We start from the raw sequence: 19,227 nt of genomic DNA on the forward strand, positions 1-19,227 counted from the left end.
CATCCAAGCACAGTTCTTACGCTTCTGGCCGACATGTGTGCGTCTTAAATTAATAGAACCTTAGCATTTTGGTAACGGTATTTCCGCCAACACGATTTATGGCAAAATATTAGTATAAAACGACGTTTTTGTCTAAAAATTAAACGATTTTTAACAGACAATACTTGTTATTAGCTCTGAAATGGTTTGCGCATCCTCTGATAATTCCGTAGAAACTCGAAAACGAATTTTAGCCGTTTTGAACTGTGCCTTCTGTGTATCGTCTGGATACGTTGCTGAACTTACTTACGCAGTATAAGTTTTGTGTAATATGCGAGGGGCTGAATACAGCAGGTTAACTTTCGAGTCAATGCATGGACAAATAACGACTACAAAATAAGGGACTTACCAGAGAAACTAATATACAGCTGCATCGGAGCATTCACAAACCACCACGCAATTCCCACATGTCATGTCCATTCTATCCATCCCTCATCCCTCCATAATTCGAATGTCGCGTTCCGCGAACAAAAGAAAATCAAGTGTTATTGAAAGATCGATAACCTATCGATTAATCGACAATGTCTGCACTATCGACACTAACGGTAGTCCGCCTTTGTTTACGATAGTCATGTCGTTTATAATATAATCATCTTTCATTAGTGCTGAAACTGAAACGAGAGTAATCGACTCGTTGGAACGGAACAGCTTATACTACAAGTCTACGGGACCTTAGGGACGGGGAAACACGGGACGTATCGTAGTTCACAGAAGTTACCACATCACGTTGAAGATGAAGAGAAAAGGTTAGCGACAGCCCCGGACATTGAAAAAGTCCCGCGCATCCCTCCCCCACTTTTTAGAACACAGAACGATAACTTATGTCACGGTCGCATGGATGGATCTGACATAAAATCGAAAGAAATACGAAAACTGATTAGCGCATAGATATAAACTAACCTAATATACACCGAAGTGCGGTGAAAATGAGAACGATACTTGCTTATCTTCTGGTTCGCAGGGGGGAATTTGTACATGGAGTCAGGTATGCGGTAACAAGAGGAATGCAGGACAACGATGACTTCGAAGCAAGCCAAATAAGGAAGGCAGTCAATTTTGTCTCGTTGAGTTCGTATTGTAGTGTATGTCTACTGAGGTAGCAGTGATACACGCCAGTTGAATACTGTATTTGATGCTTTTCAGGAGGACAGAGAATCATTCACGTCTTAACTTACTCACATCTGTGTTAAATCATAACAGAGGGTGTACGGGATGATCGATTGAGACAGAGCTGCAACTAGGTACCATTCAAACGTTGACTCATTTATTCTAGAGAAGGACAAGTTGCTCAAGGTAGATTTTTTTCGCCGGTATTCTATTTGGATGCTTTAGTCACGTGATATAGCCAGTGTTCTAGTCGTATGCGGCTACGTGTTCGGTATGTGGTTTAAAGCGCTGTCTACCGAACTATCAGTTTAATAAGTCACAGCTGCAACATACTAACGCGAATTCTTTACAGACGAATGGAAAAACTGGTAGAAGCGGACCTCGGGGAAGATCAGTTTGGATTCCGTAGAAATGTTGGAACACGTGAGGCAATACTAACCTTACGACTTATCTTAGAAGAAAGATTAAGAAAAGGCAAACCTACGTTTCTAGCATTTGTAGACTTAGAGAAAGCTTTTGACAATGTTAACTGGAATACTCTCTTTCAAATTCTGAAGGTGACAGGTATAAAATACAGGGAGCGAAAGGCTATTTACAATTTGTACAGAAATCAGATGGCAGTTATAAGAGTCGAGGGACATGAAAGGGAAGCAGTGGTTGGGAAAGGAGTGAGACAGGGTTGTAGCCTCTCCCCGATGTTATTCAATCTGTATATTGAGCAAGCAGTAAAGGAAACAAAAGAAAAATTTGGAATAGGTATTAAAATTCATGGAGAAGAAGTAAAAACTTTGAGGTTCGCCGATGACATTGTAATTCTGTCAGAGACAGCAAAGGACTCGGAAGAGCAGTTGAGCGGAATGGACAGTGTCTTGAAAGGAGGATATAAGATGAACATCAACAAAAGTAAAACGAGGATAATGGAATGTAGTCAAATTAAATCGGGTGATGCTGAGGGAATTAGATTAGGAAATGAGACACTTAAAGTAGTAAAGGAGTTTTGCTATTTAGGGAGTAAAATAACTGATGATGGTCGAAGTAGAGAGGATATAAAATGTAGACTGGCAATGGCAAGGAAATCGTTTCTGAAGAAGAGAAATTTGTTAACATCGAGTATAGATTTAAGTGTCAGGAAGTCGTTTCTGAAAGCATTTGTATGGAGTGTAGCCATGTATGGAAGTGAAACATGGACGATAACTAGTTTGGACAAGAAGAGAATAGAAGCTTTCGAAATGTGGTGCTACAGAAGAATGCTGAAGATAAGGTGGGTAGATCACGTAACTAATGAGGAGGTATTGAATAGGATTGGGGAGAAGAGAAGTTTGTGGCACAACTTGACTAGAAGAAGGGATCGGTTGGTAGGACATGTTCTGAGGCCTCAAGGGATCACCAATTTAGTATTGGAGGGCAGCGTGGAGGGTAAAAATCGTAGAGGGAGACCGAGAGATGAATACACTAAACAGATTCAGAAGGATGTAGGTTGCAGTAGGTACTGGGAGATGAAGAAGCTTGCACAGGATAGAGTAGCATGGAGAGCTGCATCAAACCAGTCTCAGGACTGAAGACCACAACAACAACAACAACTTGCGATCGTTAACGGTGAACCCGTCGGTCATCAGAGCCATCTCATGTGTGATGAAGGTTGACCCCTCCTCTAAATGCACTTCGATTTACGCGATCCCCATCCTGTTGCACGCTTGGTGTAAAATCGAGACTTCAGCGTCATAACTAAGTTAGCTGCGGGTATTTGTGAGGGGTTATAATCATTGTGTACACACTTACCCGACAGACGGGTGTTTACAGAGTCGGTGACGGGATGACTTTTAATTTTCACATGTTGGACGCTGCTGTTATACGTATGTGTTTGCTTGTAGGATGTATCGGCTGCTAATAACTATCTTTTTTTATATGGACCTGATGGAGTAATAGTATTATTTCTGACTCGTGATCTGGTGTGATCATTGGGCACTAGACATGTTCGCAGGGCTATATTGGGCTCGTATCATAGAAAGGAAAAGTTTTACGATTGGGATAGAGATAGCTCAGCATAAGATGACCGGGGAGAAAGATGTATGTCTGACAGGACGGAAAAGTAAGCGATCTAAGGTTATTGCCCGTTTTTAAGTGCTGAACGTTCTAGTCTTAGGAGTGTGTGTGTGTTTATGTTCTCTCTCTCTCTCTCTCTCTCTCTCCTACCGGAACCTTCGATGCACCGATCATGGACTCGAGAACAGTACTTTACACATGATAGATGGGATGATTTGCTTAAAAATCTATCGAACTACGTTGTATATAATTAACGCTCAGTTCTTGTTCTTCTTAACTGTATGCTATTAAATTAAGGCACTTTGAGATCTGTTACTACAGATCGATATGGTGTGCTAAGCTCCAAGACTTGGTTACATTTCGAGAAATGTGGTACACTTGGATGGATTAGGACTAGGAAAGCTCTATTTAGTCAAGAGAGGTGGAGTGTAGCTGTATTCGTCTGCTCGGTTGAAGAATAATTGGGTAACGATGTTGCGGGGTAGGTAGGTCAATGCCGAGGTGAGGATGGTCTTTTAACGTAAGAGGACTAGATAGCTCTGTGACTGCCATATGCAGAGAGATTGATTGAGTACTATGCACGAGGTCTTAGAAATATGTATAGCGTTGTCTGGTATAATTTGATCGTCTTTATGTGTTCGAGAATTAAGTGTGAATGGATGTGCTGAGCAGTCATCTATGAATGGCCGCAATGATACTTGCAAAGTAGAGGATGTATGGTTTAGCTATGATACTGAAATTAAGAAACCAAGCTGTCACATGATTGGCCAGTGTTGGACTTACTGTAAAATGTTTCCCGATATCAGCTGTGATGGATAATATTACAGTAGATCGGTGGTGTCTTATCCATCGCATCTATGCATTGGGTACGACATAATGATTGACTGACAATACTTGCTTGAGTTGGGGGAGAAATTTTGGTTGATGGAGCAACTTCCAGGCTTGCTAGCACCGAAAATGGTGATCCTGTACTTGTGTGCAAAAATGACTAATCACTAGAAATTGAATGCAGAGTTATAAACTATTCAGTCACTGCGACATATGCGTTTAAATGCAGAGGTGGTCAATCACTTTCGAGGGAAGTAGCTACAACGCCAGCAGGCTCTTCTATTTTCCTTGTGTTGTGGGTGTCCTTTATTTAAAATCATTAAATGTTATGCTATCGACTGTAAGAATATGATTTATAAGGTGCAAGGTATAGTTTCCTGTGAGAGACCGTGCATCAGTCCGTGTTAATGTCTGTTTAGAATCAGACAATGGCTTCGAAGTCAGGGCAGAAAGACGAAATGCTCTGCAGTGTGCAAAAGCGTGTTAGAAAACACTGTTGAACAAGGGCCAGAGGCAGCTTCTCATTCGCTTAGAGTATAGGTGATCAAACTTTAAAGGAGTCTCTGCAGCCTGTGTGTATATTTAATATGATCTCGTTCATATAGGCATTTGTAGTTTGAGGTGTTAGATTTGGTGAGCTGCTAGAAATTCTTGGATGGTTGGACTCTGAGTTATTTGGGGGGAGTATTGTGAACTCCGTTTGTCCGCACTGGAGGTGGATCGCATTGGTGCCTTCGTGACTTTTTCACTGTTTGATGGTAGAGGATAAAGATGATAGGGTGTTGAGGATCTGTTGTACTTGTACCTAGTTTGAGGTGCACAACATTGCGCACATTTCCGGCGAATGGTCAAAACAAGGTCCTGTTGTAGTAACTGAGATCGTTCTGTTTATAGACAGGTTGCAGAAGGTGATAGATATGTCTTTCTCCGACTTAAATTGCAGAGATCAGATGGGTTTTGTGCACTGTATGTCGTTAGACAATAGCTGGAGAGCAGGTATAGGGAGAGCCCACTTCAGCATTCTGGTGCTGGGGCTGAGTGGACGGCTGTTTAGATGGACAGCTATGTGGCTTTGACATGCCGCCGGCGGCACTCGGACACTCGCTTTGTAAGGCGCTATGGGATTAGTTTGAGCATTTAGTACTTGTTTCGGTGGTTATTGGGATTAAGAACTGTAATATTGAAGGTCATGTCCTCAGCGGGACCGCTGTGTAATTGAGTAAGTGTGTTTACGTATTTGAAGATATGTTTCGCGAATGGTGATGTTAAGTTGATGGCGCAGTTTAGCTACCACTGTAAAAAAAAAATAGCTGTCTGCTGCTGAAAGAAAGAAAGAAAGAAAGAAAGGGATGACCTTGCCCCCAGACCTGATGGATGAGTTATTAGATAAGAGCAAGTGATAGTTGAATGATGCTATGTGTTCGGATATAGGAGCCTCTAAACGGCGGGGCGAGATTTTTTTTTTAAGTGGAAATTTATGCAATCTATAGATAGTGATATTCGACCGCTAGTGACAACAGTTACAAATCGAGAGCTGGCAGAATGTTGCGGCAATGGTAATAATATTTAATTGAAGGTGGAGGTGGTGAATATGGACCTGGCTTTGAATATTGTCGTATGTGCTTGATGCTCTGTATAAGAGTTTGACTCTTTAATTGCGTTTGGTATTTCTGGGTGTGTGTAAAATTAATTTTACTGTCGAAAGTGCGAGAAAGATGAGTTGATTGGTGTTTAGATAGAGGCTACGTTTGTAATTCGAAAAGAGGGGATGAGAATGGTAAATTGATTGATGAGCATGGTTTGTGGGGTGATATATGAGTGTTAAGATAGGGTTGAGGACGTTTGCGTATGTTGATGGTGGGACGTGTGTGAGGTTAGGTGCAGTGGGAGGTGTAAATTAGATCTTTTTTTTTTTTTAAATGTTGTAAAGTAAGAATAATATTGAGAAGGTTTTTAGATGGCTGGTCACACGACGAGGCGAGAGCAGGGATGTGTAGTTATGTTTAGTTAAAGGACTGTGTAATGTGTTTTGAAGAGCAATGTGCAGTGTGCTACAGTGTCATAGGAGGTAAAGACATGTGCTGATATGATGTGTCTAGCGTATGGAGGCTGTGCTTTGGAATTATGCTACGTTGATATAAAGTTGACTTTCACTCGCGTTCAGTGGTCGCGGCTCGGGATCGCGGTCCTGGACGGACGTATGTGTGTGCTTTGACCACTGACGAGCGCGTTGACCGCACCAACTCACGCATGCGGAAGCCGAGCAGGGGCTGTGCGAGGTCTGAAATCAGACGGATTGGTGACTTTACGATCCTGTGTGCAGGGTGCAGAGTGGGGGTACCTGCGCAAGTTTGCTGAGTTATTTTGCGAGCGGATCTGCAGGCTCTGCTATGCGTTATTAGGATAGTTTGCGAGTACTGAGCGTATCTACACATATGTGTGATGTATTATTTAGTAGCAGTTTGCTATAGTGTGTGCTGAAATTATGATTGGGTGCGTGTCTGTGGGCTGTGCAACATGGCCCAGGGCACATCTGGGATTGGTGTTTTGTGATAGCGTGATAGATGCACTGTTTGGTTAAATAAGTTGTTCGAAAAAAATAAATAGGGTGTTCTCAATGATTACACGCGCCTGCAGCGCAGATCAGAGTGATTTGATTTTCCGTCACCATCTCGGTTGCATGCGAGTAGTAAATGTTTTCCCGGCCGCGTTAATCGAGTGTGTCAACGAGCTATGAGCTATTCTGAGAATAGACGTGAAGGTAGGTCCAGACCTGAGACGCCGGCGGTATACATGAGAAGAACAATGCAGCTTTCACATGTGTCGGCTGTCACGAGCGCTCGGAAGCTGAACTTGGCTGGAGACTTCGGAATCCCCTTCCCCGCCGACCGCACGCGCGCGCGGCTTACCTTGGAGCGTAATCTAAGGCGCATAGGCGATATCAATTTCTCCGGTGATAGGTGCGAATGCGACTGTGTTGAGATCATGTTTGGGGGAGGCCGAGCAGAGACTTTTGGTCGGTTTGGCAGCTGGTGGTGTTTGTGCGCGTCTGTTGCACTATTTTGCGAGCATGTCTGTGCACTGTGCGGTGGTTTATTTCGAGAGTTAAAGAGTGCAGAGCTCGTCTGCTGATATTGTGTACTGCATTATTTAAGAGCTGTTTGCTATTGTGTGGTGAAATTAGGAGTTGTTTACGTGTTTGTGGCCTGTGTCAGATGACCACAGTCGGATCAGTGCGGGTGTTTTGTGACAAATATACTCCATAACTAAATAAAAGAGCTCCAAATAAATATAGTGCAGCCCTTCCTTACTTCCCCGAGTAGGACAGCGCAGCCTGAGCTGTTTTTGCGCAATAACGGCAATCTGGTCAGAATGTGAGTGAGTAGACAAATAACTGGCCAAATTTATCTGTAGAGGAGTTACAGGTCTGGATTGGAATGAATATCTTGATGGGTGTGGTTGTGTTGCCAAGTGTAGTGCACTACTGGAGTTCAGAGACTGCCTTATGTCAGCCTTACACATCGAAACCTATGAGAAGTAAAAGTTTCAAAAAGATGTGTAGCAAATAAATAAAGTACACTCGTTCTTCCTTCCATCAGCCTATGCACTGAAATTATTCCCGAAAATTAGCAGTTGTTTGGCTATTTGGAGGTAAATGTTTTGCATTATTTACGAGCGGTTCGCATATCTGTAGGCTGTGCTATGAGTTATTTTTAACTGTTTACAATTAGCAAGCGTGTGTCTAGAACATTGTAAATGAGTTATGTAGGAGTGTTTTGCAGGTCTGTATGATGTGGGACATGTCAGTGTGATACATATATTCCATTCCTAAATAAAGTAAATTCGTTCCTCGGTCCATGGACCTAGTGCAGGGTGAGTCCGTTTACCAGAAACGTGTAGGAAGACGTTGAGTGCTGGTGGCTTAGTTTGAAACAATTTTCTTAGGTTGGTGGCTGAAGCGCAAGTTAGCTTTGTTTACTAGCAGATTTCAAACTTGGCACTGGTTCCTAGGAGGAGGAGGTGGCGGTCTGGTCCTCGAAAAGTAGTTGAAATTAGGGAGTTGAACACGTTTGCATACGTATATGAAATTGTAAATTCAGTTATTTAATATAGTGGGGTGGTGAGAGTGAATTAGCGAGCGTTCTCGCGACGAGCAAACGCGCTGTTATACGGTCATGGTGGATTCTCTGTCGGTCAAACTCTAGCGCCAAATGTACCCTTTGTCCGGCATGCGGTCGACAGGTTCCATCATGTCCAGCGTTAAGTGCTCGCAGGCGCCGATAGATGTTTACGTAGTCGGACTCTGAGGCGCCGCTCACCGCCTACCTGGTGCGCTGGCCGTGGGGGTGTGCGGGCACCGCTGGTCCCTTGGCGTCAGCCGTCCAGGGAGCTGCCGATGGAGCGGGCTCAGCCGGCCGCGCGTACGTCAGTTGCACTCTGGAGTTTGGCTGTGTGAGCATGGAGAAGTCAGTTGGGACACACCTGCATGACCGTAATGTCTGAAATAAAGAGTCATTTTCCAGGTATTTACAGAAGGGTATGTCCGTCGCGTGTATGGAGGGTGTGTGACGTAAGTGGGGCGGCGGCGCAGCGATTATACAGTTATTACGCACGCGCGAGAGCGAGTCAACTAGCGGGCATTCTAGTGCGGTCCAAACGTGCTGTTATATAGTCATGGCGGATTCCACTGTCGAGCAAACTTTGCCGCCAAAAGTGTAACACTGCGTTCTCGCTCGCACAGGGACACGTGGTGGACGGTGAGCGGTCTGCATCGACAGGTTTGAACGTGGCGCCGAAAGTGTTGCAGGGAAACGGCCGACCGTTGTGTGATTCAGCTCCGAGGCAGACAATTTTGGCGGGAAACGTGTGGAGGCGACGAATGCACGTGGTGAGCGGACAAGGGGCCGCTGTGACGTCAAACTCGAGAAGTTCCACCGTATCCAGTGAAAACATGTTTACGACGTGGGAGCGATCGCTGGGCTTGCCCCCCGCGCCTGTGGCCGGCCACCTCATGTGACAGGCGTAGGCAGTGTCTCCGCGTGCTGGCCAGAGGGTGGCAAGGATTTTAACTAATTCAGTTGGAGCGCAGACGTCGTGGTGACTGCACTGCGATATCAAAGATGTGTGTGCTGACTGTGTTGGAGAACAAGTGATGACTGTACAGCTTGAAATAAAGTCTTCAATCCCTTCCCCCCTGCAAAATCAAAGGACGTGAATTACGTTACTATAAGTGCAGTTTATTATTTGACGCGATTATGATAGGCTACCAGTGGAAAAAGATAAGTGATGGAGAAAGCTCGTACATGTGATCAATTATGGTGTTGGGGATCTGAACTTGTGATAGATTTTTGTTATGGATGTAAGGAGAATGGCTTTCTCACCGAGAAAATCGGACATCTTGAATAAATAATAAATGATAATAATATATAGAAGTACAGTTTTCGAGAGAATATCGTGTTGGAATTTGAATTTGGCGTAAGTTTCTACCGGAGGTAGGCCTATAATAATAAATGATAATGAATGATAATAAATGACAATCAATGATAATGAATGTTAATAAATAATAATGAATAATAATAAACAAAAGTAATGTTTTGCAGCCATTATCGTGTTGGAATTTGAATTTGGAGGAAATTTTCTAGTGGTGGCAGGTCAATAACAATAAAGAATAATAAATGATAATAAATAATAATAAATAATAATAGATAATAATGAATGTTAATGAATGATAATCAATAGTAATAAAAAGACAAGTATGGTCTTTGCATGCATTATCCTGTTTGAATTCTGGAGGCTTAGGTTAGTGGACATAGCACAATTGGACTATTTTCCCGCCAAAATTCAAACTTCCCACCATTTTTCTGAAGTTTAGGTTAGTGGACGTAGCACAATTGAACTATTCTCCCGCCAAAATCGGCCATCTTGGATGACATCATGCGATGTTACCAAGTCTACATGCCACCATCTTGGATGACGTCATCGCCGCCATCTTGAATAAATTTGGCAACAATGCAACGTGCACTGGCACGAACCTTGCCCCACTACTCACAGTTTCCCTCAAATGTCTTCCGCCACGTGGATGGAGATGTGAGCCATGCTAGTGCGATGGATGAGTCAGCCCACAAGTAAGTTCGTTCCATGTCTATACCCAGTGAGCAAACAATGTGATGTAGTTGTCGCGACAGCAAGAGAGCACCAAAGAGTTCCAGGTGAGGTAAGAACAACTTTTTCAATGGAGATACTCGTGCTTTGGATCTTAATAATTTAACATATGTGACTCCATGATGATTAGTTGATCGACGTGTATACAACAGCTACAAGTTTCCTCTGAAGCATAGCAGAATCCGTGCAGTTGAATGCTGACAAATTTTCCTTCTGTAACGACTCTATGATCAACACCAATATTATCTATCATACGAACCTGTCTGTATAATGTCTGCCACATTCAAATCAACTCTTGAGGCAAGAGCTCGTCCCATGTTAACTGAAGCTGCCACAGACGTTGTAAAAAGATTTTGAATGTGATAACACTGGGACTGATTAATTCCAGAGGATCAATAATGGATGACGTGACAGCCGGTCTAAGGCGTTTTGTGAAGCTGTAGATCTTATGTGCTGGTTTGACATTATTCACAATTTGGAACTGATCAGCAGCTGGGTACCAGAGTAAACATAAAGTTTTAATATCCTCCTCGTTATCAAGCCATAAGGGTACTTGTGTCTCTCTTAAATCTGAGGGGATATTTTTCAGAAATTCCACACTTTTACTGGACCACTTCTGTAATGAGAAACGACCTTTCTTCAAAAGCTTCGTGAGATCTTGCTGGACTTTGATTGCAGCCTCTGCTGTATCGCAATCTGAGATAAATCGTCCACATAGAAGTCGTTGGCAAGAATGATTGTTGCCTTGTTACATCTGCATTCTTCAAGAGCTAATTGTAACAGATATTGGACCACAGGAAAAGGTGCACAGGCCATTACGTATGTGACTGTCTTTAATTGATATTCCAGGAGTGGTGCAGATCTGTCACTCCTCCACAGTATTCGTTGGTAGGCGCGATCTTCATTCGCTATCAGAACTTGACGATACATCTTCTCTATGTCAGCTGTGAAGGCAATGCGATGCATGCAGAAGCGTAATATTATGGGGCACAATCTTGTTGAATCGTTGGTCAGACTACCAACAAACTGTTCAGCGACAAATTAGAGCTCGTTTTGGCAAAGCAATCACAAACTACTCGTGTTTTAGTAGTCAAGCTGGCTTCCTTAAGAACAGCATGGTGTGGCATATAGTATGAAATGGCAGCAGGTGCCGCTACTGGTTCCATATGTCCGAAGTCTTCATATTCCCTCATAAATTGTGTGCAGCTCTCTTTAAGCTTCGGGTGTCTCGCCAGTTTCTGTTCAACCAGAGAGAAGCGTCTTGCTGCAGCGTAGAAAGATTCGTCTAATTTACTTGGCTCTTCGCGAAACGGAGGATGGATAACGAATATGCCTATGGAATCTTTCTTTGTGTGTTGCACAAAGTGTGCTTCACATTGTTCCTCTTCTTTCGTCATTACATCACGGTTTAACTCTTCTTTCTCCCAGAATTTCTTCAAGAGTGTTTGAGCACCAGTGTTCGTTTCTACAAAGCACGATACGACTGGCCGCCGTGACGAAATGTTGTGCGCTACCTAGTTCCGTCTCTTGAAGCACAGGATGATCAGTTCCTATGGAGATATTTCTTGATTTATGAATGTATGGACAAAATTCTGTTCCTAGCAACACGTCGATCTTTCCAGGTGACCAAAACTCTGGATCAGCGAGTTTTACATTTGGCCACGTACTGGGATCGATTATTTGTTCGGGCAAGGTGTCAGTTATCTTTGGCAAAACTAAGCATTCGACAGATGACATATAGTTGCTTACACAGGAGCCCACTAGTAAAGAGACGCGGTGTTTTGTTTCTGAGCGCGTTGCACCTATTCCTTGAATCGGTACTCTGCTGTGCCACCTTTGAAGTCTGAGGCGTTGGGCATATGTTTCCGATATGAAGCGTGACTGCGACCCAGAATCTAATAGACCACAACAAGTCTCTCATTTTCCATTGATATCTCTGCAGCCTTATTCTCGCTGTAGCAAGGAGTACTCGTTTGCGTGGACTGATCTTCAGTGAACAGTAGCTAGATGTAGTTGACTGATGTCTGTCTTTGTGTTCGTGTTGCATGTCCCCTGTACACTCCTTCCTTTGTGCATTTCTGTCCTTTGTGACACGTAATAACGCGTGGTGTCGTTTACTACAGGGATGACAGGTAATAGAGTTGCATTAAGAAGCCCTGTGATCATTCTTCAGACAGTTGTAGCAGAAGTTGTTGTGCATCACAACAGTCTTGCAATCACTACACGTGGCTTGTTTGAATTTGCAGCATCTGCGCAGCACATGAGGCTGGTAGGTAGCACGTGACACATGCAGTACCTGTAGCAACGTATGTCTGTTTCAAATGCCCAAATTGCTTGGTGTTGGGCACATTCTGATGTTTATTAACTGCTGTGCCATGACTTTGTGGTGCCTGTTACATCGAATTCGTTTGCAAAATTTAACAACCAAGTGAGGCTTGCTTTCGTCACTGAGCATTGGTTACAAGTTTCTTTCTTAACACTTCGTCCATCACGAAAAATTAGAGGTGGCAGGCAACAGCAGAATCAGCAGTTACAAAGAGTCGGAATTACAGGAAGCAGGATAGCCAGACCAGGTACTTAACTTTCAGATGCGTCGTCTCGACGCTGCAAGCTGCATCTCCGTGTTGCTCCGTCGACACTCGTGGCTGCCGTTCCACCGATGGATGGCTGATACTGCATGTTACTTCGTCGAATCCATCACAATCCAGCCTGGAGGACCAAAATGTTGGCGTCCGCAGACGAAAACGTAAACGTACTGGAGGACCATGAAATGAAGAGGACTGTATAATGGTTCGAATCCATTCAGATTGTAATGAAAAACGAGAGTTGAGATAATGACTTATTATTCATAGGTAAGTTAACAACCAAAATAGACATCTTTGCCGTTTAAATGGCACGTAGCCACGAACTAAGGACAGCGGATCGACCGACAGCCCACTCACCACTGCCAAATCTCTCCCTTGCCGTGGCGAATGTACCTTTAGGTGCTCTTGCAGGCGTGGCCCACTACCACCGTCCCTCATGTACAGATACCTCCAGAGAGGACAGCACTGTCCAGAGACTCAGTCAAATGTAACAACCGAACAGATAGTGCTTCTTGTGTACTGGAATTATCATTTACAGTTACGTGGTCTATAATTGCATCCCTCCCACTAATCAGAGACACATCTCCAGCATCAGTAACAACTGCATCTCATAATTCATAATTTTATAAGGGACTATCACATCTGCTCTTCTTTTCCATTTGGCAAACAAGATGAATGTGGCCACACATATTTAAAACTGTAATCAATGCATGTGCAAGAATACCACTGGATGCATACTTCGTATTTACTGCACACTAATTTACACTTACAGTAGACATTATTGTCTTTCACAAGATAAACTGCAGATGATTTTGAAGCAGGTACTTCCCAACCACTGTCGTCCATTAACACAGACTTGAGCCTAGTGCGAACGTCTTTTATTTTACCACTTAGCATTCCTATCAAGATCACAATAAGCATACCAAATGGCATCACTGTTACAAACATCAATGCAGATATACCTTTGACCAGTCATTTCGCTTGCTGTGTATTACCATATACTTATTTCAAAGTCTTGTGCATACTCTCCAGGTGCATGTTTGTGTTGAGTGCAGCTTGGATCCTGTGACAATATGTCCAACACTTCACATTTTTTTCAAAGTAAGTCTTGGAATAATGACCAAATTCGGATATATCTGGATCACTACAGAGCTTCTGGAGTGCTTTTTGCAGTGATTCTTCAAACATAGTAAACCCCCCTCACCGGCATTAATATCTTAACAAGCTTGTACATCTAATTTCTGCTGTCCTTGGGCGGAATTTTACTCTTGATGTTGTTCCTCCATGCTCTATCCACATGCCAGGAGCAGAAAAGTCTCATTTCAGGAGCCCCTGTTATTCTGTTCCAAGCAATACCGTAGGACTCCAACAGATCTGACATGAATATCCTGGGGCAAAACTGTCCAACCTGTGACTTTATGTAGTTGAAATATACAGTCAACACATCACTGTTATTTCTGTCAGGAATGAGGAAAGTGCATGAAAATTCTTGCCTCGTGTCATTCAATACTAGTATCAAGGTAAATTCAAAATCATAGCCATTTAGACTGAGTGTCCCATCAACACAAATATAATCATTTCCGTATTTTGCTAATAATTCACCATGTGCATTATTAATTATTACTAACATGAACTCTTCGCTTCTTAATTCCAGATGAAGGTAACACGAAACCGTTGCTTCTTAATTCCAGGTACAGGTTACTATGGCATATAAAAGTGCTACACATGGATTGTCGCTTTGCTTAACTTTGTGTACCTAAGCTTCAATGGTGATTGCATCATTCATGTGTGACTGACTATGAAGCCAAATTATAAGAAGCTGCAACATTATGCAAGCCCTGCATCATTGTGAGATGTGATCTCTCCGAATTTGAATCCTGCATTGTAGATCAAATTTTGTCAAACATTTTTGTGAAACTCGAGTCCTAGAGCAACATGTGCAGCAAAGCTCTCCAGTTCTTGTGTGTCAGATTTAGATATGTAAGTCAAGATCATGAGTCGACCAAAAATTTACAAGGCACTTTCCTTCCTTATAGAGGACTGTCATCTCTGCAGGATACTTTCCATTGATTTTGTTGCTTCCTACCATTTTTAGTTGTCTTTCCCTTCTCCTTTGGAGATAAATTGACCTGAACAAAGGCAAACATACTTACAAGTTGAGCAATCGTCAACAAATTAAGTGGCATGGTGTTTGACGAATTTGGGTTATATAGCATATTCCATTTCCTCTTTCAACTCATGATCAATTCAAAAAAAATTCAGAATCAGCTTCAAATGTACATATCATACAGTTCAATATTTTTTGTTGCATTATGTCATGAGTCTTTTGTTGATGGCGTTTTAATTTCATTCACAAGTAAAATTCTTGTCAAATATGTATCACTGGTAGGAACATGGAGATTCATTATTTTTAACATGAGTTATGCTGTGGGTGCACTTTGGAAATATTATGCTCTAGAGTCTTGCGGTAATTGTACTAGTTTCCACAAATTCCACATTTAGAAGCACTCATTTTAAATACCTTTACAAACAACTGCGAAGAAATACGGGGTGGTGATTCTCAGGGAATTACATTTCACCTGGAAAATCTTAAGGAATTTCAGGAATTTTATAAACTGCAACAGAACTCTGCATTTTAGTTTAGCATTAAAATTGAATTTTATAAACTGAAAATTTTAAAATACTTAACATTTCAAAGTGTGTTAATTATATTATGAATATTATTCCATACAAATTACCGTTGATTAAAAACTGGTTAAACTACTGCTTATGGTTGGTATATAGTTCAACTGAGGTAGATGAAAAGCCATTATTGTGATATTCCGTCCCTCCTTCCCCTCTTACCATTACTTTATCTGCAGCATACTGACACAATTATCAATCTCACTACTGTAATTCTCAGGGATTTTTTCCAAGTTTGAGTAGCCACACTGGAAGTAGCTTAGGACTATTAAAATATTAGCGTTGCTGTTGTGCATTATTTTCTGTGGACTGAAGAGCAGATACTGTTAAATTGAAGTAAATTTATGGTAGTTGCGCTATTCCTCAATGCAATTTGAAATACAACCTGGAGGAATAATGTTCTCCTTCAGATTTATTGAGGCTGTTGTAAGAATCCAAAAGAAATCATCTATGTATTATGTGTTTGTTCTCTGCAGTAGTCTACATCTATGAGGTACACCTCACTGTATATGTATATATATGGAACTAAAATGATATATCTACTCCAATCGCAGTGAGAGCTTAGAGCTTGTAACGTATGTGTTCCAGTGTAACCGAATGAATGTTAATGTGATAACTCATTTCTTATTTTGATCGATGGTATTTGCAGATACTATGAGTGTTCCCAATTTACTATATTTTCGATGCCCAATTTTTTGACTTGATTTACATAATGTCCATGTGATGTCATATCTCTATCCTAATTTATTACACTTTGACACTTAACACAGAGTGTAATTTAATGTACACAGTACATTCTTTTTTTATTTTTTGCCTTTGCTTGATATTTTGTTGTTTTGGGCGACCTTTACTAAGCAAATACTGATTTTTAGATAATTGTAGTCATGGGTATTATAATTTGTTTCAACCACACTATTATCAGTGTTTCACCAATTAAAATACTTGGCTTCCTTAAAGAGTAATCGCACCGAATTGTCTTATTTGTTCTAAAGCTTATGAGAAGATCTGAATTTTAGATGCAGTGGGAAAAATGTTTTTGTTTTCTTGAAGTGTTCAGAATTTAATATTTCTTTTTAGTAAGCACTTTTAATCCTCTACGATAGTCAGGATTGAAATCATTCATAACCATTAAAGTTTGTCTTTAATAAATTGTTGAGTGTATCACAGTACCAAAGCCAGTTGATTGACTATTTTGAACTACAGATATCCAATAGTATACACGTACAACATATTCCCATATTTGTTTTATTCAGATGTCTGTAGTAGTTATGAGAATATTACTGAGTCAATAAAGGCATACTCTTACAGAATTTGTATCTTGTTGAAACTTTGCCCACTTTATATAATAAATAACTACCAATTGGAAATATGAAGGGGTACTATTGAAAGCTCATCACTTTTGAAAGTTGACAAGTATTTGTTAGTGTAACTGTCATCCTAGCAATTTTATATAGTGATGTACACCTTACAAACGATGCTGCATTGCTTCTCAGTATAAGTACAATGCACGGTCCCAGCTGCCACGCATCATGAAAATCTGACTGTGTTATAATGTGCTGCCCATATGCTTCACAGTTCCTGTGGTTGCCTTAGTTGTGAACTACTGTTGACAACTTTCAGTGATATCTCATTATATCTCTACTGTACATAGTTTTAATGTGTAGTTCTACACTGAACAGCTAAGATGATTTCCTCACAAGGATTCTTTCTGTTAGTCAAACATGCACCATTCTGTGAAAATACTTTCGAAATTGAAATCAAACAATGGAAAATACAAGAATGAGTAACAATGGTGTTAAGAAAAGGATAGATTGGTAACATACAGATGAACTGTTGAGTTACTGAAAGGTACAACAAAAATACTGCTGTACTTGTGAGTTTGCGGCTGAAAGGCCTTCTTCTAACATAGAAAATACACACAAACATTCATGCAATCACAACTCTCTCGCAAATGAGGACTATGTCTGACCATAAACAAGGCTTTTTGGCTAAAAGTTCACATGTGTAGCAGTCTTTTTGTTGTGTCTGTCTGTCACTCAATATCTCCTACATGTAGTGAGCTGTAATTCAAAATTAAAGTTTCAGATCCCTAGACCCCATGCATCAATCAATTTGTAAAATGGAAAGTCTCATGGAGACATGTGAAAACTCGTAGAATAGTTTCCATCTCCATTTGTCATCAGCTGGTGTTTTCACACAAGACTTGGGAACAATAAGCCGTTACAGTGAACCTGATTTTCAATGATTATTAAACAGTCATGAAACAAAACTAAAAGATTCTTTGCATGAGAGGGTGCGCCTTGCATTATGAAGTAGGTAAAGTGCTTTCCCGTGAATACTGATTCTGCTTAAAATTCCATTCACAATCTGCAGAGCCACTGAATCATTAACACAGTGAAGTAAACTGTTTTCTCAAGGTACATTGCGTTATGTATTTTTATGATTGTGATGTTTTCTCTGGGTGACTTACTACTTTTATTGTGGGCATGATAAATATATTCCAGGTTTTGTTGAAGGACAAAACATAATGAACTGCGTATGCAGCTTCTGTTTTGTCTCATTTCTTCAGTTTTTAGGGAACTCTAAGATCTATAAACAAGAGTTTTATTTCACAATAAAAGGATAGATTGCAAGACACACTGCGCTGCAGTCAGGTATGGTGAAAAGACTGTCCACACACAAAAACAAATCACTCTATGCAAAAGGCTTCACAAAGGCCTTCACAGACAGACACCACCCTTGTGGAAGATCCATGTGCAAGTCTTGCCTAATCCACTCACTCAGCACTTTCTATTCCAGTCCTGTCACAGGCTTGTCCTACCCCATCAAATAGATCAGGCCACCTTTGAAAGCAGCAGTTATATATAACAGCTATGCGGCAGTCATTGTTCAGCTATGTATATTGGTATGACTACCTGCCAGCTGTCTGCATAGATAAATGGCTACCACCAAACTTTGGCCAAGAACGAAGTAGACCATCTTGTGGCATAACTTACAGCTTACGCAAAATACTTGATTTCAATAGCTGATTCACAACCTAAGCCACCTGGATCATCCCCTTCACCACCAGCTTTTTTTAAACTGCACCAATGGGAGACATCCTTATAATGTATTATCCACTCCAAAATCATCCCATCCTCAACCTACGCTAACCTACTGACCCCACATCATCCATCCAACTGCTTCCAGCTCCCTCTGTCCTGTCACCTCACAATTCGCTTCCCCTCACCCTCATTATGTGCTGTTCTCTGCCATTCCATCCACTTGTCTTTCTTCCTTCTCTACTTCTCTCCTTTCTGCTCCCTGTTTTTCCCCATCTTCTCCCTCTTCCACATCCTCCCGATGCTGCATTTGTCAGCCCTATCCTGCCACCTTTAGTCACAGTGTGCTCTGCCATGTAGGGCCAATTCCTATTCCCTCACCCATATCTCACTATCCTTCTCCCTTCCCTGCCCTGCTCTGGACTGTTGCTCATGTTCAACATGTTTCTGTTGCAATCTGGCTGGAAGTAGCAGGTGTGTGTGTGTGTGTGTGTGTGTGTGTGTGTGTGTGTGTGTGTGTGTGTGTGTGTGTGTGTGTTCTAGCTTGTGTGAATGTGTGTGCGTTTCTCTTTCCTGAAGCGGAATTGGCTGAAAGCTTATATGCAACAGTCTCTTCATCATGTTTGCCTGCAACTAAAAGTATCTTTACAGAGAGTAGCAATCTTCCCCTTTATAATATTGTTGACTTTCCGTTCTTAGATTTTTATTTGAAAAATTAACAAAGATCAAAATTGTGAGCT

The 19,227-nt window shown here is 41.6% G+C and overlaps 1 protein-coding gene across 1 annotated transcript in view; it reads right to left on the reverse strand.

Moving 5' to 3' along the window:
- The window catches only part of LOC126473522 (rRNA N6-adenosine-methyltransferase ZCCHC4), a 270,950-nt gene extending 270,442 nt beyond the window's left edge, over nt 1-508 (reverse strand). Inside the window, 1 exon segment of the mRNA XM_050100624.1 lies at nt 389-508. Within this exon segment, the coding sequence (XP_049956581.1) occupies nt 389-413 (25 nt within the window). The 5' untranslated portion in view covers nt 414-508.
- Between the last annotated feature and the right edge of the window lie 18,719 nt (nt 509-19,227).

The sequence above is a fragment of the Schistocerca serialis genome, chromosome 4 (assembly GCF_023864345.2).
Source record: "Schistocerca serialis cubense isolate TAMUIC-IGC-003099 chromosome 4, iqSchSeri2.2, whole genome shotgun sequence".
In the NCBI taxonomy this organism is placed as follows: Eukaryota; Metazoa; Arthropoda; class Insecta; order Orthoptera; family Acrididae; genus Schistocerca; species Schistocerca serialis.